Here is a 27,270-nt window from a genome sequence, read left to right as displayed (position 1 = left end):
GCCGACCTGAACACCGCTCTCGTGCGCGACCGTCGTCTACTGTTTTCGGCTTTCGCTTGTGGTGCGCATGCGCGCGTGTTGGTGCGCACACCTGGTCGTGTGTTTTTCTCTGCGCCCGCGCGCTTGTGTGTGTGTGTATCTGAGTTCTGTTTATTGTGCGTGTGTGCGTGTGCGTCTTTATTGTGCGTGCGTGTATGTGTGTTTGTGCACAGCACTTACGCCGTTTGGTATCCTGGCGATTTTTCGCCTTCTAGCGTCCGTTTTCATCGTTGTCGTCGACACCGCTGCGTCGTCGTCGTTGTCGAAATCACCGCTGCCACCGCCGTCGTTTCAAAACGTCGCACCGTCGTCACCGCGACGGTTACTGTCACGCAGCGAAACACGCCCGCGTGAACGATAGGGGTTCCCAGGGACCGGACACGCGTCGTCGTCGTCGGCACGCCGTCCTGCGGCTGTGCGCGCGCGAACGCAACCGTGGAAACCGCACGCTCTCGGAGATGTGACCGTCGGACTCGTGGCACAGCCGCAGACGCTAGCCGCAAGCACGCGGTCCAGTTGACGCTAGCCGCCGCGTCCGCAGCCGCCAGCCGCAACATGGCGTCGTCCAACACGGATTCGCCTGGTAAGTGCTCTTCGGCGCACCGTCGCCACCGTCCCCAAATGCCCCTGCCCCACCTGAACCGACCCTTCGATGGTTATGTCTGGCTGGTACTGGGTCCTATGTTGTGTATTAAACCGGGTTCAGCCGTTCGCAATTGTTTTAAAACCAATAAATTCTGCCATCATTGACAAAGTACCTATGGCAGTCGACTATTACATAATGTTACGACATGCAGTATAATATTATGACATTAAAGAACTTGCATGCGTATACTGAATTGTCACTGTTCAGATGCGTACAGTTTTGTTTGTGCATGCATAACACAAAGCTAGTGAGAAAAACTAGTACTGTGAACTTTGCTTTTTGCAAACATCGGCGGCTAGTTTAGACGCCATTGGTGCCCTTAGTGGACCTAATATTTTTTCCCAACACTAGGCAGCAGGCATCTTATGGTCTACTTTTGTCTTTTGTAGGTGCTGATGCAAATGTTTATTTCAGAAATGTAACACCGTCACAATATCATATTATCATATCCAATATTATCAGACTAGTCTTTATCTTTCACACATTTTAGTACTTCCTATTTGTAATTAGCTGCTACTTAAAATGAATCACTCACTGTTAACAGGTCCAATGTTTTTGTTTTTGTTTGCTGATAACTGATTACTCAATAAAATTGTTTCTACCTACTTTCATAATATGAAATAATAATATGGTATTATCTATAATATTAATTGTATCTACATATTATTTTGTAACACTAACAATACCTAAACATAGAATTTGAATAAATTATTTTGTTAAAAAAAAATAATTAGGTACCTACCTAACCATAACAGAATATACAATTTTTAGAGCATATTATTGTACGTAGACTATGGTTAATAGATAATACAAATTAATACATATCTATTATAAATACAATAGATATACTGTAGTATGAGTAGGTACTATATTATATTTTATAATAATCATGGGTGTGAGTTCAATATTTATAGAGGTTATAGTATGAGTTCATGATACAATTATAAGTAGGTATATTATATTAAACAACTTAAATTAGAATAAGAATGACGGAGTTTCATTGGTGATTTGAATTGGGGTATTTATATTTATAAGTGCTAATAAGGAAGGAGAGTCATCAGAGACAAAAAGGCGATTTTGATGAAAAGATATATTATAATTGTAACAGATAAGTTGGAGAGATTTAGAAAATTATAATACCTAATATTAATCTTGTATTATAAGTTAAAAACGCTTGCCAAGTCAGAGATTGGCATGTAAACTTTCTTGATTTTTAATTTTTAGAAATGTATTAACTGTATGTAATATGTATGTATTTTATTCGTATATGATTAAACCAAAATTGTACTTTAAGGAAATAATTAATTGCAAATTTATTTTTTTGAGAAGATATTAGATTATAGTAGGTTGAATACATATGGTTTGAATTTAAGAGGTATTAAAGTAATTTTGGTTGTTTTATCAAAAAACCAAATCTTACGCTGAAGCCACCAAAAATCATCAAAATTTACACGCGGAACACAAAATTACCGACACTCTCTCAAGTCTTATTTCAAATTTAAACTCACCAATAACTCTCCTTATCTCCCTTCTTTCGTCAGTCCTAAAAACATTCACAACTAATAGCATTCCTAATCTTATCTTATCGACCAGACAATTCACATTAAAATTAAATTAATAATTAAAATGTATATTTATATAATATCTTATCTCCCATTATTTTTCATTCCACAATAACATCATTATTATATAAATAATACCTTGTAATAACATGTAATAATATGTTGACACATTGTGAGTTTAAATAAATAAAAAAAAAAAAAACTATAACAAATAGTGTACCTAATACACAGATATATACTACTATACTAGATGCACGACTCAATATTCTACTGTGTATGGGTTTTTGAAGCCAAGTAGGTTGGGCAATGTTTACAATCTGTTATCAATATTATATAGTAGGTATATAATAGATAGAAGGTTGATAAAATCGATTTGTAAACATTGCCCAACCATATAGGTTAGGGTATAGGACGATTGTATACAAGATTGCTACAAGTATGGTCTCCGAGTCGGGCATCTAGTATTAGGTCTGTGACCTAATATAAATATTTTAAAAATATTAGTGATAGAAATCGAATGTGTAGGTGCACGGCTTTAGATAGAATGGTTGCACATTGGGCTATACTACGCAATTTTAGTGTACGAGAGTTCTTATCTAAAATACGAAAAAGTGAACTACTACTAACGCTCACTGCGGTTTTTAATTGGAATTGCAATATTATAATATTTGCATTTCCCATATTCCCGTAAGAATACAATATTGATGATGTTATGTTAAGCAACTAGATAGCGCTATAACGTAACTTTTAACAGATTTTTGATGGGGACAATATTAGGGTCTGTTTTACAATCATAGTTTAAACCTCGGTTACGCCTAACCCACTGATTTTACCGGCCAAATTCGGTGGTTTAACCTTAGTTTTACGATTGTAAAACGGGCCCTTAGGGCTCACAAAATAATGACTTGTGCAACCATTCTATCTAAAGCCGTGTGTAGGAGCGGTCTAGTCGCTCAAATAAGGGAGCTAACCATAGATTACTGGATGGGACTCGCGTACCTACATTTTTGTGATGAGAAAATACCATGTTAATAGAATAAAAACAACAATATTTTAAAAATTCCTTATCACTCATATTCGCTGTTGAAAAATGTTGAAACACTTGTACACTATAGTGTTAACCTTAACACCAAGTTTTTAAAATGAACAAAGCTATTACTTAGACATTACGATTTAAGATATTATAATATAAATTATCTTAAATTGTGGTAAACGTCATGTTTATACGGTCGGGTTAAAAAAACCAAAAATCAAAAATTTGAGTTAGGTACTTCAGGTTTCCTACCGAACCATTTAGGTGAGTTTATTACTTACATTTCAGAAGTAGATCGGTAGGGATGCGTTTAATAATAATGTTTGTGGTACTAATTTAAAGCTGTGAACAATGGATGGAAAATTGTCAGACAGAACATATTTTGTCGAACAAAAATCCTGCTGTTTTACAAAAATATTTTCAGTTACCTATGTGGTATGTGAAGATAATATGTGTTTAAATCCAAATGTTAGGAAGGGTCTTACAATGAATGCTGTGCCAACATTATTTAGTAATGAGATTTTATAACAAATAATGGTGCTACTATAGTAGTTGCTACCTAGTTACAATAAGACGTAAAAACTAGTTCAACCAAAAAACTGTAATAATTTATCTTTACCGAATATAGCAAAAATTAGCACAAAACAATTTCAGAGAGTACAAAATTTAGTAAATATTAGCACTTAATGCAATGTTAAATGGTTAATTAAATAAAATAGATACATATTTTTGTTCATAATTTTGTATATTCCAGTAAACTACTTCTATATGAGCTATCAACCAATATTTAAGAAATGTGTTTTATGATGTTTTTCAAGTATAAAGCTTTGTAGTGAATTAACTACTTCATTTATACTAGGTACTTAATTTGTAATTAAAGATAAAGTTTTGAAAATTTTCACTGCCCTTCTCCTAGCCAATGTGAATCTAACAAGACCCCAAACAGCAAAATCCATTTTCCAGCTTCGGAAATCTACTTAGCTCAATGAAAATCTAGCAAAAAAAAACTTTTAACTATGAAGAATAAAATCATTTTTTTTTTAAATTTTAAATTTCACATTTTGTATCTACTTGATAATCACTTTTTAATGAGCTATTAACCAACTTTCTAGCTATAATAGTTAAGGAGAATTAAAAAATAGACATTTTGGGACTGTTGATACAAATGTTTTTGTGGATTCAAATTGTTATACTGCTCGGGTGTGATATCGGATCTCTCATTAATATTTTATATTAAAGCTAGCTTAATTACCCACCTACTCATTATTACTGTGTTACATTTTCATTATTTTCCTATTTAACTCAAATTCTTAGAAAGAGTGTATCTCGGGGCAGTTATTTAATTTTGATGAAAAACTCATTTTGAGCCTATTGTGTCCATCTTGGGGCAAAATACATGAAAAAAAAATGTTTCCTTACAACATTTAACATAGGAATGTGTCATTAAAATTGTACATAATTTATAACTATGTATTAGGTAAATAGATTAATAGATACAGTAGAACTCCAATTATCCGGACTAATTAATGTCAAGGGTGGTCCGGATAAGCAAATATCCGGATGATTGACATATGATATATCAAAAGTTATATACACACGTAACCATAAACAAATATGTAATTTTATTAGATATTCAACTGAAACAAAATAAGCTTTAATTAAAGTACATACGTGACATAATTTAAAACCAAAAAAAAAGCTGACTTGGCACATAATTTATTTTATTGTACTATTGTACCATACCGTGCGACAATTATACAACAACTGACTTACTAAGAATAATATCTATGTATGTGTGGCAATATTGTAAAATGTTAAACATATGTAAATGTATTTTATTATCGATAATTTTTAATATACCTACGTTGGAATGACGGATATTATTAAGAATAATATATATGTAGTACCTATTCTTTATCTAATCTAAAAACGATTATGAAACACGTGTATGAATAGCGGCACGTGCCGTATTTTTCTCGTCCGGTTAATTGGACGTCCGGATGATTGGCGTTCGGATAATTGGAGTTCTACTGTACAACTAAAAATGCGATTTTCTAAATTGTAATTTTAAATATTCAACTTAAAACAAGTAAGTTAGGTAATATAAAGTCAAATTAAAAAAATTACGCTATGTACATCTACTACTCTATGATAAGAAACATAATATTGAATAAAAAAACGATGAATTAAAAAGATGGTGTCCCAAGCTTCGCTTAAAATAAAAAAACATCAATAACTTTAAATGTATTTGACATACGATGATGATATAAAATTAATGTAAAAGTGTAAACATGACAAAAAAGCGGATAAGTGGGTGACGTTCTACTGTATAGCTGGTTATAAGTGGATCATTGTAATTGATGGTGTAATATATAGGTAATATCATTATATACGAAAATTTATTCTATTTGTCAGCCTAGGGTATTTTATATTGTTTTTAATTATCAGGGCTCAAAAGTATTACTCATTTTATCACCCTGTACCTATTGTATCTATAAATTAGATTGGATTGGTACTATTTTTAAATTTCATAAGGTATAGTAAAATTATATTTTAAACATTTTTAAAAATATTTTTATCTGCTTAAATTCCTATTTTTGACAACTATGGGCTCTAAAAATGTTATATTGGTGGGCTGAATGTCATAATTCATGATTGAAATTCAGATTTGTATGCACTTGAAAAGCTTAAAACATTATACATTTATGCATAAAAAAACATAGAAAAGTTTACGTATATGCTTTTAATATTTTCAAAAAATATGTACTTAACAATAGTCTATCAAATGTTGGATTCTGCTCCTTTGGTAAGTATTAAACACTTAATAGGTAGTGATTTTTGGATAAAATTTTTTTTTTAAGTACCAAGTTTGAAATTTTGACCATAGACCTCAATTTGATAATGAGTGTACCTCATTATTGAGTAGGTTACTGTAATAGAAGCGTTAAATTTGAATTCAATGAAAAATCATTGCATACAAAGAACAACATATTATATTTTGGCCTATATGACTAAGTATCTATATATTTTATTTTACAATTATATTAGTATTATACTCAATTATAGTAATTTACTGGTAATTTACATACTAAACTTACAACAGAGTTAGGTCGCAGAAGATACAGCTGATAAAATGTGCTCCCCAAAAGTATAAATGCTTAAGTATACCAAAATATTTATGATTTCTATTAGGTATTATTATTATTACCTACTGCTTTTCACCTTTTCATTATTGAAAATAAAAATATTCAAGTCTTGACGCTTAATATTTTGGAACCACAGCAAAACCATTATTTATTGGTTAAGTATTTTGAGCTTCAGTAAGAACCTTGCATTACATTTTTTAGTCTCAGCTATATAAACTGAAAACATTTTACATACATGTATAACAGTAGTTCCCAAAATGTGCTCTACGGTGCACCACGGTGTATTTACAGGGGCACATATAATAGAATTTATATATGGTAGTTTATATATATTTATATATGTATTTATACATAGAATTTTATATGGTTCAAAAATTAATTTGAAAACCCGATGATGGCGGAGATGGAAACAATTACCATTATGTAAATAAAAGTGTAAAAATTATGTATAATTTTAATTAAATACATACTGTCATATTATTTTCCATTGCAATTTTTTCTGATTTCTGGTTTTTGTGTTTTTTTTAAATTTCTTTTGATTACTCATGCTATGACTTGGAAGGGCATCATTAGAAAACTTATTTTCAAAAAGGGCGCCGCAAACCAAAAAAGTTTGGGAACTGTTGAACTATAAAATAATGGTTATTTCCATACTATAGCATACTTAGCAAATATGCCAATAAACCTTTAGGGACAGTAAAAATGCTTCATTTTCTACTTTTGCATACTTTCTGGAAGGAAAGCAAATCTAGTTGGTATATTCGATGGGAGGGAGAAAGGAGAAGTGAATAATTGTAAGGAAAAAATGTATAATCATTGGTCAAAGTTTGACAAAATTCTTCAAAATCACAAAAATTTTTAAAAGATTATCATGATTCCTTCAATTGGTTCGGAGTTCAAATTATTGTTTTTTTAAATTTTATTTTGTCCTATAGTGCCCTTTTTATTTTACTATTTTGAGTACTGCCGATGATATAAAAATTGGATTTTGTTTTAGGTACAATTTATAGATGGATAGAGAGGAAACCACTAACAGAAGCAGTTACATGGACATCTAGGGAAAAATTTTGGTTAATTACAGCTGCATGTCATTATGGGACTCATGATTGGTAAATATAGATTTATGTAAATAGTTACAATAGAAATTAAAATGTAAAAAATAATAGCTATTTACTATTTATTAAATTCCATACAGTTGTATTAATAGGTAATATTGTTTCTAGGAAATCAGTTGCTCAAGTTGTTAGAAATGCGGGAGAACCGTATAGACCTCGAGAATGGTATACACCAAAAAGCTGTGAGCGCCAGTTTAAAATTCTTGTATCTAATCTTAGCAAGGAAGTAAAGTCATTACCCCTTATTGATATGCTGCAACATATTGCTGAAGGTTTAAAAAATGGTAAATAAATACATAATAATATAATATAATTATACTTCATAAAAATTGAATAGAAGTGTAAAGAAATATGATTAAAATAAATTTGTTTTATTGAACATAGATTACATTCGAGATGCTAATAAATCAAAAGATACTTTAAAATCAAAGTACTGTAATTTATTCAGTGTTTTGAATCGTGTGAAACAAGGAAATCTGTCTAGAAATGAAGTTGTTAGCCTTTATTCACAAGCAAGAAGGTTAAAATTGTTTGTTTCATAGTAAACAGTTGGTATATTATCTATTTAATTTCTATGTGTATATACTTTGTTTTGCAGAAATGAAATTGAAGGTAAACAATATATGGATCAACTTATGACTAGGCAAAATGCTAGTTTAGCTTCTGAAAATTCAAGTTCTGGTTTAATAGAAGAGGTAAAAAAATACATACATTTAATTAATCAATTATTTATGAAGTGGTCAAGTACAAAAAGTATGGCTTTTGGGAAATAAAAAAACCCGGCACTTAGTATTCATTATTTAGCATTCATATATAAACTAAATATTTCGATTTTCATAAGCAGGGCTCGTAAGTTCATGCATCAGCATGTTTTTTTGCTACACAATAAAACATACTAACTGAGATATAAATCTGTTTCATAACAATAGTAATAATAATATGAAGTTTGGTAATGCATGTTTTTGTATGTTATGTGTAACAAGGGATATTTGGCATAATATAGTCGATTTTTTACAGTCGTTAGTGCATATTATTTCATAAAAATATTTTTTAGGCAAATATTTGAAAAGTTTTTTGTTTCTCCTTTACTTTCTCGTTTACAAAATTATAGTGTTTTGATTTATTTTTATTCAGTGAATGTGTGACTACCCAGTGACCTAGTACATACCTATTTAGATTCTATGCGTTTAACAAAATACCGCGGTAACAATGTCCACTATCATCCTCCACCGCACAAAGTGGCAGCTTTACACCAACCCGCATTTATAATTTTGTACATTGGTACGGTATAGTTTTCTTGCACTCGCCGATGAGTTTACTCGTATGAGTTGTATGTGTTTGTCCGTTCAATTTTCTGCTGTAGTGTTTTCATGTGAAGTATAGGTATCGTACATATTATTTATATTTTATTTAAACAATGCCGAAAGAAAAACAAACAGTTGGCCGTTTGTAAAATGTTGTGACATAATTTGAATTTTTTTAAATTTATGGATTTATTCTTATCATTTTAAAATTTGCTCATGATTTTTTTACATAATGCATATTATGTATGAGTGCATAATTTAAAAATGTTAAGGCATATAAATGCATATTTTCAAATTTTTCAACGCATATTTTAAAAAATTTTAGCGTATGAATGCTTGCTTATTTATGCATTTTTTAGTGCATGAAGTTACGAGCCTTGGTCATAAGTAAAGACCGGATGTATATTCTCTCAAAACACCTAAAATACAAAGATAAATTTTCTGAAAAAGTTTCAAATATTTTCATTATATTCTCTTAGAAATTTAAAAGATGTGCAAAAATAATCAATAAACAATAATAATATGCTTTAATATACGTTTTTAAAATTAATTGGTTTTTTTTTTTATTCTTTTTAAAAACTTAAAATTTACGCAATTGCAATTATGTATGAGTAAAAGTAAAATAATTGTACATTTGAATATTTGGTAAACAATAAACATAAAGGTTAGTTGATCTTATCAGTATGAAAACAACTTCCAGTATTGCAGGTTAGCCACACAGATATATATAATAACTAGATAGCCGATTCCATATACTACAACATTATTGAATTATGATGCCCAACGCCATTTGTCACTTGAGCAATGTTTACAAATTCTTATAATTTTTTAATCGTTTTGATTGGCAACTACATATATATATACTACTATACTAGATGCCTGACTCTATATTCTACTGTGTATCGGTTTTTGATGCCAAGTAGATTGGGCAATGTTTACAATCTGTTATCAATATTATTGTATATAAGATAGAAGATAGAAGATTGATAATATCGATTTGTAAACATTGCCCAACCATATAGGTTAGGGGAATCTAGGACAAAATATCCAAATTTATCCGTTTTTACGTAAATTTGTAGATTATACTTTACTTTGTAATAAAATTAGCTCAAATATCAAATTATTTAATTATAAAAATATACCTAATATATAATAATAATATAAATATGAATATATGATATAATATAGGTATTCCATATAATATTACACTATTTTCCAAAAATCATTATTATTTTCCTATTTTAAAATGTAGGTACTAATTACTAATAGTAAAATAAATTACATTAATAGTATCACAACTAATATCACAAATTATACTGCACACACATTAGTCAAACCCCTGCTTTGAGTCAACTGGGTACTATTGGACCACCACCAAAAAATAAAAGAAAACATGTTTGCTAAGAGTACAATGATGGAAGTAGGGACATTCCAAATTTTTTAAATGCTATTGCTAATTTTATTGGAAAATAAAATAAAATTTTCTATTTTTAAAAACGTTTTTCTAAATTTTTAGAAAATAGTGTAGGTAGTCATGTTTTTAGCAAATTATTTAATATTTTATTTCATTTCATTGTGTGTATACTGTATTCATAAAAACAAATTGTTTTACATTTTATTTTATATTATTTGACTATTTGACTAATATGTGTCCAGTAAATTTTGTGATATATTAAATAATATATTTATATTTATATATTATTATATATTAGGTATATTTTTATAATTTGATATTTGAGCTAATTTTATTACAAAGTAAAGTGTAATCTACTAATTTGCGTAAAAACAGATAAATTTGGATATTTTGACTGATTACCAGGTTAGGGAGTAGGACGATTGGTTTCAAGTCTGGTCCCCGAGTCAAGCATCTAATATTATAGTATATATCTGTGTTGGCAATGGGCTTGTTTGGTATGAAATGTTGTTGTTTATTATCATATTATCTTTCTAACATTGCCCAAGTCGTACATAGCTAACAGCGTCAATGATATGAAGAAGTCGGCTATCTAGTTATTATATATATATCTGTGGTTAGCCACTATGTTTAGTGAACAGCACAGTAACTTATGATAAGTGCTTCATGTTTACATTTTATGAAAATAATACAAAAAAAAAATTCTGGGTTCCGTATTATTAAAATTAACACATTTATATTTTTTTCTCACAATTTACAAAATATTCCAAAATAAGCTAAATATTCCATAACCCTAACGGATCTTCCATATTTTTTTTTCTCACAAGACTGCATAGATTCAGTAACAATATGAAAAAACATATAAATCCAGTCTTTAGCTATAAGAAATAAACTATCATATGAACTTTACTCATTTAAATAGTAAAGATCTGTCTATAGCCATAGAAAGTTATAAAAAACATATTATAAACAATTTTGTTTATTATATTCAAAATCATTTATGTCAATGTTACAGCAGCCAATTAAGTGGAATACGCCATCCGCACCATTATTAACGAGTCTTCTAAGATCTCGTAATACTATACCAGCTAATAGAACTGCCACTACAATTGCTTCTTTATTACAATCTCCTGGTGGCACATCAAGGACTAGATCGGGAAAATTATTACCATTAACCCCTATCATTCGAACTACACAAGGTAAATTTGGATTTACCTTTTATTTTATGATTTTATGGACAACAATATCTTTTATATATTTTTAGGAACTCCTACACTTTCTAAACTCCTTGAAGCTCCAGCAAATCCTTATATATCAAGTCCACCACAATCAACACAGAAGAATAAGTTAAGTAAGTGTTAAAATGTTCACAGTGTAATGTGTATTTAAAAGCTTAAATACAATAAATACAATTTGGCTCAGTTATTAATAATATATTGTTACAAATAGTTTTTGTGGATTAATACTTAAAATCTTTTTTTGTCTTTAGGTGAAGTTGGAACAGAAAAGCTTGTGAATACTTCTAGAAAAGTGAGTTAAAAATTATTTGATCTATAATAATATCAAACTAGTGTACTTTGTTTTAATATTTGCTTCATAAAATCATTTCTATGTCTGACTGTCATTTTAAAGTTCTATAGGTATGAAATCTGATTACATCATATTATTTTTCAATATATTACAAATAGATATCAATTTTTTTAATTAAATATAATTTTCATAAAAATTCATTATAATTTTGATTATTACACCAGATATTAAATAAATAAAATAATTACAATCTAATCCAATGGTAATATTGTAATATTACCAATATATTTTATTCAAGTATAAAATTAATATATTATAATGTTTATTAATTATAAAGTATTAATATTATATTAGTTTTTAACCTATAAGTCGTAAAGTATTTGTATAATGCAATAATAATTTAAAAGCATTTAATTTAAAACTTATATGTATATAAAGGTTAACTATATTTTTGTATGTGGAGTTTCTATTTTTTTAAATAATGAATAAATTTTAAGGTGTTGAGAGCGGGTCTTTTTAAATGTGTTGAATATCGTCAATATTTTAATGCACATGCTTGAGTGCTGTAGTGTAAGTATGTAGTAAATAATCATTAGTCTTCCTGACTTCGACAAAACATTATTTTAGTGATATAGATTATTGATCATTAAGGTTGAGAAACTTAATGTTGTATTCCATGTATGCGCACGCAGAAGGCCACTTGTCAAAATATGCGTTTTTGACTAGTATGTTCATTCCACAAAAGTGGAAGAAAAGTCAGTAGTATTGACCATCAAATTTTAATTATAAAAATTATCTTAATCCTCCATCTAGATTTTGTAGAAAATATCTGATATTTTATATTATTTATTTATTATATTGTTTGACGAGTCCTTTTTTTTAAAAAAAAAAACTAATTATAGGTCAGCACGTATTTTAATTACGTTTTAGACCAATAAGCAACAGTGGTAAATTATATAGACTTACAAAATTTCTAGACTATTTAGAAAGTTGGTTTTCAATTTTCAACTACCTTAAAATTAAGTAGGAATGTAATTTTGAAATTCTGTGAAATAATTGTATTACATTTTTATTTATTTTGGTCATATTAGATTTTAATTGAAAAAGTGATTCGTAAATATCCTAATCTAGAAACTAGTGAATTCAATATTTTTTATTCTAAATTACAATCAAACTTCAAAAAGTATGTTTAATTTGTTATCACGTTTAGTAGTTAATAGTTATGTTAACAGAAATATATTTCATTTTAAGCTAAGTTTTGACATGTGCGTGTGCATTAGAAAATTTATAATGATAACGGATTACACACACTAATGATAATTTACTACTCACACATTGACACAGCCTAAATGTACACTTCATATAAATTGCCTATATATTAGTCCATAAAACATGCTCAAGCCCCTTTAAATAAGCAAAAAAAATGATAGTGCATTTCCTACATAACAAAAATATAAGCTTACCAAATTCAATTAATTTTTAAAATTGTTAATTTTTTATCCACAAATATGGAAGAAATGCATGAAATATTAAACCGCTTTCAATTGCCTTAATATTCTTATTTAGTTCAATACAGATTAAAATTAATATATTGTGAATATTTTTATAGGAGAACTCGCAGTCAACATCATTAAATAGAGCACGAGTAGATAATATAACAACCCTTGGGTCTTTTAATCAAATCAATAAATCTGATTTATCTGCTTCGAAGAAAACAGATATCCAAGACCCCGGTTTCAGCAGTTAAAAATGGATCGAAAGCAAATTCAAGTGTTGTTAATCTATTAAGTGACGGTGAAACTGATGAAGACACTAAAAATAACTCTCTTAAAAGTTCGTTTGGAGATAAAAAAGATACTAGTAGTAGACTTGAACCTAGAGCAACAAGAAGTCAAACTCGAGCAGAGGGCGGTGTTAAACAATTAAATGATACTAAACTGTCTGATGGAAAGAAAGAACGTGAAAGCTTGCGACAACAAAATGTGGAATCTCAAATTAAAGAACCTAATTTAATTGACAATGATCTGCTTGATATAGATCAAATTGAAGTTGAACCATTATCATCCGTTCAAGATGAAATACAAACTCCATCTTCTTCTAAAATGACACGGTCTTCCTTGCAAAGACTTCGTCTATCAAATCCTGGAGATAATTTATTGACAAATAATAAAGTTAATAGTAAAGAAACAAGTAATAAAATGGCAGAGAAAATACCTGTACATCCAAATCATAAATGCTTGTTGGGCAAAACCAAAGAGGATGTTTCTGTTAATGTTTCTGTGAATGCTTGTGAACATGCTATTTCGTTACGCAAAGATAGCCGATTTTTGCAAAATACAATGACTGCATCTGATAGTAAACCAGTGAAACAAAAAGGAGTAATTGTAGTGGTTAATAAAATCAAGAAACCGTGTAACCTGAAATCTGCTTCAGAGCAGATAAATAAAACTAATGATATTCAAATCTCAAACACCGATGTTAATGAACCTATTATATTGAATAATAGTTCCCCTAATGAGGTTAAGTTAATTGATAGTAGTTGTTCATTACCTGCCGATGAAGTTATTATTATTGATGATGATATAAATATTAACGAAGATAATAGGACAACAATGAATGCGAAGGAGTTATTAAGTAAAGTTGAATCAAAAACCTTCTCTTCTACTGTTTCAAGTAATTCAAAATCAACCACACTTCAATTGGATGAAAAAATAAATAAAAATGATAAAACACCATGGAATATGTTTGGAAAAGCCCAAAATATTTTAGATACTACAAAAAAACAGAGTCTTCAAGATAGTGTAACGAAAAGTAGAACAAATAGTAACATAAATGAGTCCAACAACCAATTCATTAAAGAACTAGATTTTGATTTTGATCAATCGATCTCTCAAACATCTTTGTCTGAATTATATAATGGTGTTGAAGAAATTGTCGAAATGCACTCTTTTGATAATGAAGAATTAAATTCATTGATTGAATGTGGTTCGTTAGATAGTAATGAAATGGAGGAACGTATAGATACAGTTGGTGTGGATCAAGGTGATTCTTCTGTAAGTGAAAGTGATTCAACTATTGGTGCTTTTGATACCTTTGCTCAGATCACTAGAGTACGACAAACGTCATTTACTTCAAAAGACATTAAAGGTACTGAAGAATCAAAGACTACAAACCAAGGAGTAAATCATTTGAAAGAGAGTTTTTGTCCGCCTGAGGAAATTTATGACGATCAAAGCTCTACAGTATCAGTCACTGGAATACCTGTTTTACAGGGTGTAATATCAGACGTTATGAGTCAAATTGATTTAGATTGTGTTGCATCTCATAAAACAGTCACCCCACATAATGTTCCTATTACTGATGTTGTTGAAATAAGCAGCGATGAGGAAGTAACTGTGGATGTTCCAAAAGGACATCCCTTAAGTGTTAAGCAAATTCAAACACAAGAAAAAGAAGTGAAATCCTATAAATCAAAGGAAGATGGGTTGATACAAATAAATGAAATAGAAGCTAAAATGTACAAAGGAGTTACTATAAAACGAGGAACTAGTACCAGTAAACCAATCAATATTGAAATGCCACCGTGCATCATTGTTACAAATATTACATCGGATGCCAATAGAATAGCAAATAACAAACTATTACAAATTAAAAAAGATTCTGCTCAGAAATACCAGGATATTGAAATGACGCTTGTTTCAAATGCTGGTAGTAAAAAGGATGAAAATGAATTGAATGAGATTCAAACTCACAAGATAACAGTTAAAAGTGCCAATGAAAAATTACTAAAAGAAAGCGAAGAAAGAAAAAAAAAAGAAGCTGAAAGAAAGAATAAAGAAGACGAAAGAATGAAACAAGATGATAAAGAAAGAAAGAAAAAAGAAGATGATGAAAGAAAAAAAAAAGTAGAAGACGAAAGGAAGAAAATAGAATTAGATAGAAAGAAAAGAGAGCTTGAAAAGAAACTGCTAAATGATTTATACGAAAGAAAGAAAAAAGAAGAGGAAGAAAGAAAGAAAAAAGAAGAAAATGAAAGAAAGATAAAAGAATTACAAGAAAAAATCAAAATAGAAGAAGAACGAAAAAGACTTGAGAAAATAGAAGAAGAAAAGGAAATGGATAGAATAGCAATGGACAAAAAGTTAAAAGAATTTCATGCAAGGCTTAGAAATGAATTGGTATCTGATGAAAATAATCAATTAGCTATGAGAGTAGTAGTTAAAGAGGAAATTGTTGATGAGTGTGTTGATGACATTTTAGAAGAAATAATTGATGAAGATATTTGTATAAAAAATGAATATAGCGAATGTAATGAATTTGACGAATACAATCCATACAATCAATATAATGAATATAATGAATACAATGAATACACTGAAATCAATGAATACAATGAAAACAATGAATACATTGAAAACAATGAATACATTGAAAACAATGAATACATTGAAAACAATACATATTATAATGAATATAATAATGAATACATTAATGAATATAATAATGAGTACATTAATGAATGTAACAATGAATATAACAAAGACTATTGTTATGAAAGTCATAAAGAGTATAATAATGAATGTAATAATGAATATAATGAATATAAAAATGAATATGATGGATATAATGACGAAATTGTTGAAAGAATAAGAATGTCAAATGTTATTCCTGAAGAAAAAAGTATGGAATATATTTTAAATAGTAGTTCAGAATTGACTCGAATAAGAAATTGTGAATTACAATCGATAGAAGAATCCATTAAAAGCCGAATCAAAAGTAAAAAATTTAAAAAAAATGAAGACTTGAGAAGTAGTAAAGAATTGAGAGTAATTATACCAAGAGATGTTCAAGTACAGAGAGGATATATCGGGTTCCAAAGACAATCTATTGAGCGACAATCCAAAAAAGCTGAGGAAGCTGAAATTCAAAGATCTAAGGAAGCTGAGAAACAAAGAGCTGATGAAATTATATCTAGAAAAGTTAAAGAAGCAGAAATAAAAAGAGTTAAAGACGTTGAATTGGAAAGATTCAAAATTGATAGATTAAAAATAACTAAAGAAGTTGAAACAAAAAAACATAAGGAAGCCGAATTAAGAAAAATTATTGCTGTTGAAGAAATAGAAATAAAAGGATTGGATAAGAGAACTACTTTGAAGAAAGTGAAGGAACCAGGAAATAATCGATCATTTGGGCATCCAGAGGTCAATTTGGTAAAGAATTGTGGAGTTGTTCCTCCTGTACATTTTAAGAAAAACAATGAGCATGTAGAGAATGATGCAAACATAGAACAAGAATTGATTGAAAGTAGAAAAGCGCCTACAAATGATGATTTTGAAACATTTAATCTAAGAGAACGAGGAATAAGGAAGTGTATGGGATCTGAAAGAAAAACCTCTAAAGAAATAGAGACAAATTCAACTGAAGTTAAGATGATCACTAGGACAAGGGGACTAAAGGTTGAAGAAAAGCTTAAAGAATCATATGTTTCTAAAAATGTGTCTACTAAACTACGACCACAAATAAAATCTTCCGGATCCTCATCATCTAGTGCAAGTCCAACTAGTGTCGAGAATCCATCAATTCCTAGTTATGAGTATAAAAAACAAACTAGGAATACAGATGATAATAGTAAACGGAATACCACTTCAAACACATTATATGATAATAAGAACAATAGAGATATAAACATTGACCCTAGTGTCATTGTTAGAAAAGAAAATTTGAATCGTGAAGTTAAAGGTATTCCAAGAACTCGTACTCGTTCATCATCGTTTAAGCAAAAAATAATTTCGGAAACTACATCTTCAAAGCAAGACCAAGATAATGGTGCAGTGATCATTCCAAAAGAAACTGTAGGAACAAAGACTATCGTGTCAACTTCTACACACCCCGATCATCAGACCACAAGATCAAAAAGTCCCCCCAAAAACTATTTTCAATAAACATACGCTTAATGATAAGAATTGTGGTAAAACATTATTAATCCCTGTAGTAATGTTATCTACTAGTCAAATTCCACTTCACAAAGTACATCAACGATCAGTTAACAACTTTATAAAGAAACAAGAAATTAAACCGTAAGCAAATTTCCCTTAACTATAATATATATATTAAAGTTAATTTCATATTGACATTTTTGTTTTATAGAACACATGACCAAATTGAAAAACAAATTGTAACTACAACTGAGTTAGATAAGCCGCCTCCTAAGAAACGAGGCCGCAAACGTCGAATTGACATTCAAAATGAAAAACAAATGTCTAACAGGTACGATATTCATTATTTGTTGAATTCTAATTAAATTTGTACTTCTTCTTTTGACAAACAAAATCATAACAATGTTTTATTTTACATTCATTAATAATATTAATTTTAAACAGATTTTAAATTTTTAAATCCTTGTTTATACATTTTATAAATCTTTCTTTTTTGTAGCTGAATACATCTGCCTATATGTAGTCTTATTTTTAATTAAGTCGACATGTAATTATTGGACCATTATAAACTTTTCTTCATTGATATTAAAACAATTGTGGTTCTATTACATTATACATTTATACATTTTTATTTTACATTCAGATGTTAACTATAGTTAATAGTGTATAGTTTTTTCATATATAAATGCGGAATGTTGCTAGTTATGAATTCTAGGGAAAAAAAATTAAAAAATAACTTATACAATTGATAACAAATATTAATAAGTAAAAGTAAAACTAGTTTCTAAAAAAATATCAATAAAACTATTTATAGTTCTGAACCGCTTGTAACCACAATCTACATGCATGTTTACTTCTAATATTTTACATTAAGTCTTGTATATTTTTTTAAATTTGAATTTGCACTATGTTAATTTCAGCGGAAATAAAACGTCTCAAAATATGGCAAAAAGTAACATATCAATAAAGGTATTTTACCTATTCAGAATTAAAAAAATTTTTTATATTTGTTTAAATTAATGTATTAATTTGTAATATGGTTTTCTATAGGATGTAGAACCTCCAGCTAAAAGAACCAGAAGGAGTCTACGTGGTCTACGTGGTTGTAAAAATGATGCCATGAACAAGTAAGATGCAATTTTATGTTAATTTTGATTAAATATTTTATAAACTTCATGGTTGTTCTTGCTTCAAAATTATTAATATTTTTATTTATGTTAATATTATGTAATTTGCAGTTACGCTCAGCAAAGTTCAACCACAGTTGAGCCACTTCAATCTAAAAAACAATTTGTGGAGAAGTAAGATGAATTTTTATGTTATTTTTAATTTAATATAATTGTATTACCCTTTGAGAGAATGTTGTACTTGCTTGTAGATCTATTGGGTGTAAACATGCCCTGATAGTCACCTATTATACTCTCTGGTATGGGTCCTACACTGTCTAGTATACAATATGCAAAGACTTTATAAGTTGTATCTATACTATGTATAGCTAGTTTATATATTTATTTATAATATTGTTTTCTAAACACTTAAACCATGTTAAGAAATGTATCTTAAAATTTATATTGCTAACATTTTTTAGAATGGATTAATGGAATATGTGTTAATTAAGTGCTAATTAATGATTATTGGAAGTATAAATATAATATTTTTTAAATTATGTTCTATATAATCAAATAACAGTTTTATTTGTTTGTCAAACTTTTACTTAGAGTGTGACTATCAAATTATCATAAAATATTTTATTGTTTTTATGCATATCGTAAAATAATTTTCCAAATAAATGATATTAAAATATCTTAATTTTTTTATTGATTTTGAACATTTTGTTTTAATTATATAACTGCATAAATAAATATCTATTTAATAACTTCTATATAAATTATGAAATTATTTGACATGTTAATAACAGTTTTAAAATGTTTCTCATATAAAAATATATAAAATCATGGTATTTCAAATGATGTGAAGTTGTTTATTATATATATATATATATATGTCATGTAAAAGTTAATACAGTAGGTATTATTTAACTTTTAATTCTCTTCGGGCGATAAACAAACATTAACAAATACAGGTCAAGTATTATGAAATAACTATAATATTACTGTAAGCACAACTAAACTACTTGGTACAAAACATGGTTCACTGACACCACCAGGTCTGTGTGACATTGTGACCATAACAAATTGACAATAGTTATAATATGACAATAATACTGATATAATAATAATATATTCACCTTTGGAACTTTCTTCCAACTGAACAACAACAATGAAACTATAATAAAGACTTCGTTACCCTAAAAACAGTCGAAGTTAACTCCCCGATCAATTTTAAAGCAAATGACCCGGATAACCCAATCAACTCTCCTCTCACGATCATTGTACAATATACCTCACTGAGGAAAAAAACTAGTAAAAGCACCGGCCCAGATGGAATACCATTCTGATTCCTCCAAAACTTGTCATAATCCTCACTAAACATTCTACTCAAAATATTCAACAGCATCTAGATTAATTGCATCTTCCCAAAACAATGGAGAACATCACATATGGATCAATCCCTAAACCCGGCAAATGTCCTTTCGAAATCAATAACTTTAGGCCAATATCCCTCCTAAATACAATGATTAAAACGCTCGAAAGCATGATTAACTCCAGACTTACATGCCATCTAGAAACCCTTAACCTCATCTCACCACATCAATTCGGCTTCTGCAAAAACCGATCAACCTTAGATTCTCTGACAATCATCCACACCAACATATGCAAGGCGTTCGAAAAAAAAAAACCACTTATTAATGGTATCTCTAGACATCGCAAAAGCTTATGACACGGTATGGGTACACAGGGTCCTTTCTACGCTCCATAAATGGAATTTTAAAGGAAAAATACTCAATTTTATAAATAACTTCCTAGCAGACAGAACCTTTGAGGTTAAATTCAGACATACCCTATCATCAACATTCGGAACTGAAAATGGATTGCCACAATGTAACTCTTTTTTTAATAGCCATCAACGATATTAACAAATACATAAAATCACCTGTGAAAACAATATTATACGCCGATGACTGCAGCCTGTATCTCTCAGGATCAAACATCAAAACTACCAGCTCACTCATACAAAAATCAATCGACAGCATCAGTCAATAGTCCACAGAGACAGGATTCATTTTCTCCCCCTCAAAATGCCAATCCATTTTATTCAATCGACAGAAGAAAACCCAAGTTCCCGAAATAAAAATGTAAGGAAATACTCTCCCTTACACAAATAGTTTCCGCCTTCTAGGATTAACATTCGATCACAAACTCAACTGGAAAGAACACATAAAAAAATTGAAAGCAACGCCATCCAAAAAACTAAATATAATCAAATCCGTGAGCCACTTTAAATGGGGTGCTGACCGCAAAACACTCTTAATTCTATACAACTCTGATACAATCGACATTGGACTACTACTACTACACGGATCAATCATTTACAGCCTCGCCAACCAAAATACCCTAAAAACACTCAACACCGTACGAAACGCCGGCATCAGGATGTCCATCGGAGCTTTCAAATCAAGTCCAATTGACAGCATGATGTGCGAAGCCCACTACCTACCCTTAGATATCAGACAAAAGTACCTAATTACAAAGTTCCCAGCCAAAAAGATGTCTACTCCCCAAACTGGCATAATAAGGCTAAACCCTACCACGAACACCTCCTGTAACCTCTTTATATAAAGCTTCACGACATCCTTGAAGAGATATCCTTCAACATCAACAACATAAAACCTAAAGAAACGTTCTCAACAATCCCTCCATGGAACACGAACCACATAGAAGCCAATACAGAACTCATAAAATTCATCAAAAATGACACACCGTACAGTCTGATCATCAATACGTTCTACGAAATAATAAACACCGAATTCAAAAATTACTACCACTTCTATACAGACGCCTCCAAAACAACTAGTGAAACCGGTTTCGCCATTACCCACAGCGATGAAAATAGTCTTCATAAACTAGACCCTTTCTCCAGCATATACACAGCAGAAACCTTCGCCATACTCGAAGCTATATCAACCGCACTCTCCTCAAACCACGATAAAGTCCTCATCTTAAGTGACTCCATGAGCGCAGTCACCTCAATAGCCAACGTACATACAAAATGCAACCTCGCCCAAAGCATTCAAAACGTAATCCTCTCAACCGACAAATCCATCAAACTCATGTGGGTTCCTTCATACATCGGCATCCCCGGCAATGAACTCGCTGACAAACTGGCGATGAAAGCGGCTAGCTCTCCAAAATATACCCGCATGTAACATACGACGATGTAATCCGCGCCCTCAAAACGAAATTTTATATCCTCTGGCAGAATCAAGGGGAAAAACAAACCAATAAAAACAATAAATTTAGACAAATAAAACCATCAACTAAAAAATGACCGGACCCTCCAGTCAAGCTTACACGACATGAAGAGACCATGGTCACCAGAGTACGTATCGGACATACCAGAATCACACACTCCTATCTTATGCGTAAGGAGCTCAAATCCAGGTGCAAAACATGCAACTGTGAACTCACTGTAAATCACATATTCCTAGAATGCCCCATTTACCACAACGCCAGAACAAAAGCAAACAAACACCACCTCACTGAAAGACGCACTCGGACCAGGATAAAAAAAAACCATAACAAATTTCATCAAGATGACCGACCTCTCAACGAACATATAAGACAATGGATTAACGAAGCCACATTATAACATTTAACATCTAAATTATATTTATAAATTATTAATGTAAAAAAACCAAATCTCCTATAACTAAATGTTACCACCAGTCATGTAAACCATATTAGGCTAATAAACCTTTGTATTTGAAACCTTAAATTAAATAAAAAAAAAAAATAATAATAATAATAATATAATATATTAAGAGGACGTGATACCCGCATGTGTTGTCTCCATCTTACAAGTGCGTAACATGGCAAATTGTACGCTCAGCAGAAGATGTGTAGCTCTGTTAGTTTGAAAATTTGAGCGAATTGACCTCTTATAAAATTTAAAGGGTTGATTATTATCTAGGCAACCTGATGGGTTTTTTTATTATATTTTAATTTTAAAGCGAGTTATGAGTATTTTAAGATGTACAAACAATTTACAATTTTAAAATACTCATAACTCGCTTTAAAATTAAAATATAATAAAAAGCCCATGAGGTTGCCTAAATAATAATGTTACGTTTAGATTTTATTAGAGGTCAATTCTCTCTAATTTTTAAAGTAACAGAGATAAACGTGATCTGCTGAGCGTAAAATTTGCTATGTTGCACACTTGTAAGACGGAGGCAACACATGCGGGTATCATGTCCTCTTAAGAGAAGACTGATAATAATACATAATATTATAATCCCATATATATATATATATTAATATATTATACAAATATGTTTAATTATTATCAATTTGATTTTTTTAGGTCTAATGAAAATAATGAAACATGCAGGAGGCTTATGAAATTTGTTTTTAATAATTTATGTGAAAAAAGCAAATATATTTCAACTCTGAACAAGGAAGTTACGGGTGTACCTCCTCCATATGTTGATGTTATAAAATGGTAAGCATATTTAAAATCCTAGTTAAAAGTCATACAATTTATGAAAGTAATTAATTTAAATTATTATTTATTAGTTCAAACTTAAAAGTAATGATGAATATTTGTATCATAAAATAAATTCAATTAAGGTGTATTAATACTGACCCTGTTTAAGGAGTTCATTATAGGCAATATTCTGTGTGATTGCATGCGAAACTCCCGTTTGCACGTACTTTCAATAACACTGCGTATAACACACTAATATGTAATTATTACAAATGTGAATTTTAGTTGAACACAGAAACTTAGTTTCGTATTTCCAATATAGCTTATTGAATGACATATAGTATGAACACTTGTTATACAATTTGAAGAGTAGAAGTTTATTTATGCTTGTATATGAGTATTATATTTTACTATTTTGATTTTAATTATTGGTATTAGTAATTAAAATATCGAAAAGACTTTTATATAGACACAGATTAACTTCTCTTCCACAGTATTGATAATGATGTTTTTACTCTTAAACTGCTCAATAAACCATATTATTGAAAACACAAAAATTCATTTTCATAGTATTTTTATTGATACCCTTTAGGCCGCTACATAGACATTTGTTATCTCCGTCTTACAAGTGCGTAATATGGGTCACGTTTATCTCTGTTAGTTTAAAAATTAGACTGAATTGACCTCTTATAAAATGTAAAGGCAAATTTATTGTCTAGGGCTTTTCACAGTTATTTGTTATACTTTAATTTGAAAGTGAGTTATGAGTGTTTTAATGTTCAAACAATTTTAAAGTACCCATAACTTGCTTTAAAATTAAAATATAATAAAAAGCTTGTAAAAGAAATATGATAATAATCTTACCTTTAAATTTTAATTTAAACCGTAAATTTGGTATGTTAGGCACTTGTAAGACGGAGACAATAAATGTCTGTGTAGCGATCTCTTAATCAAGGTTTTTTCCACTATTGGAGTTTTTTCTGTATTATATTTTTACAGGATTTAACATTCTGATTGAAGCAACTCCATAGTAAAATGTAGTAATTTAAAATAAAGCTTGAAATTAATACTACATTATATATATTGTTGCATTTGTACCTGCTATAATTATTTTTTCATTTTTAACATATTTTTTATATCTACTTATTTCAATTATTATTTAATTGTTTTTAAACTAACTTTGTGTTTGGTTTATATTATGACTATAAATTCCTTTCAAGGATGAATAGTTCTTATTTTATTTTACTTATGTGTATTATGATTTTCTATTTATTGAAAAATTGTTTATTTTACAGTCCAGTTGAATCACGAGATATTAAAAGGAAGATTGCTGCAGGAGAAATAACAAACCTCACAGACCTGCAATTAAATCTTTTGATCTTATCATATAATGCTCTAATGATCAATAGGTCTGATTCTATAGTTTTTAGTGATGCTAGTAATTTTCAATCCGATCTTCTAAACAATTGTCTGGTATTACATTTTGTCCCTTAAATATTGTATTTAACATTTTATATTTATATTTTATTTGTTTGTAGGAACTTAAAGATGCTGTTGGTGCACATTATGGTAGCAGTCAAGATGGTAGAATGAAGAAACTTGACTATAGTATTATTGACGTGCGATTTTCTGATTTAAAATACGATCCCTGTAATAATAATGTAATTATTAGCAAAGAAACAATCGGTGATATACTATATAAATATACTGATCATACTAGCGATGAGTCCAGTGATTCCGATGATAGTGATTTGCCACCACCTAAAAAGAAAAGAAAAAAAAACCTTTCGGATTCTTCCAATTCAGAAAGTGATTAAGATAATTATAAAAATTATCACATGCCCTTTTTATAATATATATATATATTGTTCTATTAATATCTAAAATTCATATTCATTGTTTTTGTTAAAAATGATTATTTTTAAAGCCATTTTTTAAAAACAAAATGATAAACCATCTAGTTTTATAAATTATATAGCATCTAGTTTTATTTTTATTTGCTCAAGTCTAAATTATTTTCACATAAACATGCAATTTAATCTTTTTATTCTACACTCATTAAACTCGTATCATTTTTTGCTGCTGTATCTTGAAAGAACTCTCAGTGTGCACTTGTAAATCTTATAATTAGGAGCAATAGTAAACCGTTCTAATAAAAAATGTTAACTAAATAAGGTAATTTTAAATGTTGAAAAATATTTCTATGAACCAAAGTATAAAAACAATAATAATTAAAATAAATAATTGTTCATGAAAAAAATAAAACAGCAGTTTAAGTCTCAGATTTCTATATAAATGTAATACAGTGTTAATTAATATTTCAACATTTTAATATAAATTTGAATGATACCTAGGCAATTGGAAAATTTGTTTTACTAATTTAAACCATAGATGTGTTATACTTATTAAAACTTATTTTATCTACCAAGAAATTCATACCAAGATAATAATTATGTAACACTAATACTATTTCAGATTTACGGTTTAATAACTATTTGATTATATTTGAAAACTTCAAAAATTGTTTTTACAAATAAAATAAGAATCAGCACCTATAGAGTAAATAGTTAAATCCATTTTTTTTTTATTCTTTAACATGTTTTTCTGGTTAAAGTAATTGAAATTGTATGATTTTTGCATGTTTGATTTGAATGTTTTCAATGTTATGATTTTGTTAATATTTTCCTTGATAATTTGATTTGTATAATAATAGTTTATTGAAAAATCCAGTAACAGTTTTATTTTTATAGACAGTTAATTGTTTTATTTATAATGACTCGTGTGAAAACATATTTTGCAGTTGCCACAAAAATCAAGATTCATTTTTGTCAGGGATATTTCTCTTGTATTTAATTATAACTTATATGTACAATATTGTAGGCATATTGTGATGGATGTTTATTTAAGAGAAATATTATATAGGGATACAAGGTAATAGAGTGTAAGGTAGTAGTAACTCCGTTAATTTAAAATGTATAATGTAATCATAATATTCAAAGAAATCATATTCTTAAATGTTACTGTAAATATTCAAATACCAATGGCTTGTATTGCTATGTAACAATCTATTTAATAATAGCTTTTTTTTTTATTTATTAGACAACCTAGTCTATATCAATTATTTAAAAATACAGTATTGTATTAATATTTTTTATAATGTAATAAAATATGTATAGTAGCTATATGTATTTACATTTTTATTTATCCTTAGATTGATAAATATACTTACCTCAAAGGTATAATTTTTTTCCTTTTACGTTTCAATTTTTATTTTAACCCTAGATTACTAACCTTATTTATCCGTCTTTATTTCTAACCATTTATCAATATGACGAATACTATAAATATTATGAATAATTAACAATTATTATTGGTTCAATTCAATAAATCAAAAATATAATTAATAAAAACACAATAATTAAACTCTTGGATAACATTATTGTTAATAATTTAAGTAAAAAGTACTTTTTTTTAAAACATTATCGGGCTAGATATAGAACACAATATTGTAATGATATGCTCACACACCATCATAATAAACTAAAATCTTACAGAACAATAAACAACAGCCAGACTGTCGTTTGTAGAAATCGGTTATATCAAATAAAACCATTAACAACGACAATTAAGATATTGGCACGCACTTATAACAGTATAACGTAGGATGTGTGTGACTTTATTTTATGGTTCCGCCAGAGAAAAGGAAAGGAAAAAAAATCTGCCGCCAAAGAATAATCTAGTTCCCAGGCTCACAATAACTTTTTGATAAAGCCGCCTACCACTCTCTGGTCAACATCTTCGCGTCGTTCCTTAAACCAGTGCATGAGCATCAGCCACCGAGTAACAACCTCTCAAATCTCAATACCGATTTCAACGAGCGACAACTGGATTCCTTGTGCAAGCAATAATCAGTGCGTTCTTTAATTAAATTTGTGTAT

The 27,270-nt window shown here is 29.2% G+C and overlaps 1 protein-coding gene across 1 annotated transcript; it reads left to right on the top strand.

Annotated features, from left to right (window-relative positions):
* On the top strand, positions 1–26,583 carry LOC132937108 (titin homolog). Its single transcript, XM_061003934.1, is given in 18 exon segments — positions 1–622; positions 7,424–7,535; positions 7,650–7,825; positions 7,926–8,061; positions 8,140–8,236; positions 11,275–11,458; positions 11,524–11,610; positions 11,749–11,789; positions 13,399–13,500; positions 13,502–17,707; positions 17,709–17,866; positions 17,937–18,056; positions 18,646–18,694; positions 18,776–18,852; positions 18,964–19,026; positions 23,210–23,347; positions 24,628–24,805; positions 24,871–26,583. Coding segments are annotated over 18 exon segments (6,231 nt in total). The 5' UTR covers positions 1–594; the 3' UTR covers positions 25,150–26,583.
* The last annotated feature ends 687 nt before the right edge of the window (positions 26,584–27,270 follow it).

Source organism: Metopolophium dirhodum, chromosome 1 (assembly GCF_019925205.1).
Source record: "Metopolophium dirhodum isolate CAU chromosome 1, ASM1992520v1, whole genome shotgun sequence".
NCBI classification, from domain to species: Eukaryota; Metazoa; Arthropoda; class Insecta; order Hemiptera; family Aphididae; genus Metopolophium; species Metopolophium dirhodum.
This window is presented reverse-complemented; position numbering and strand designations above follow the sequence as displayed.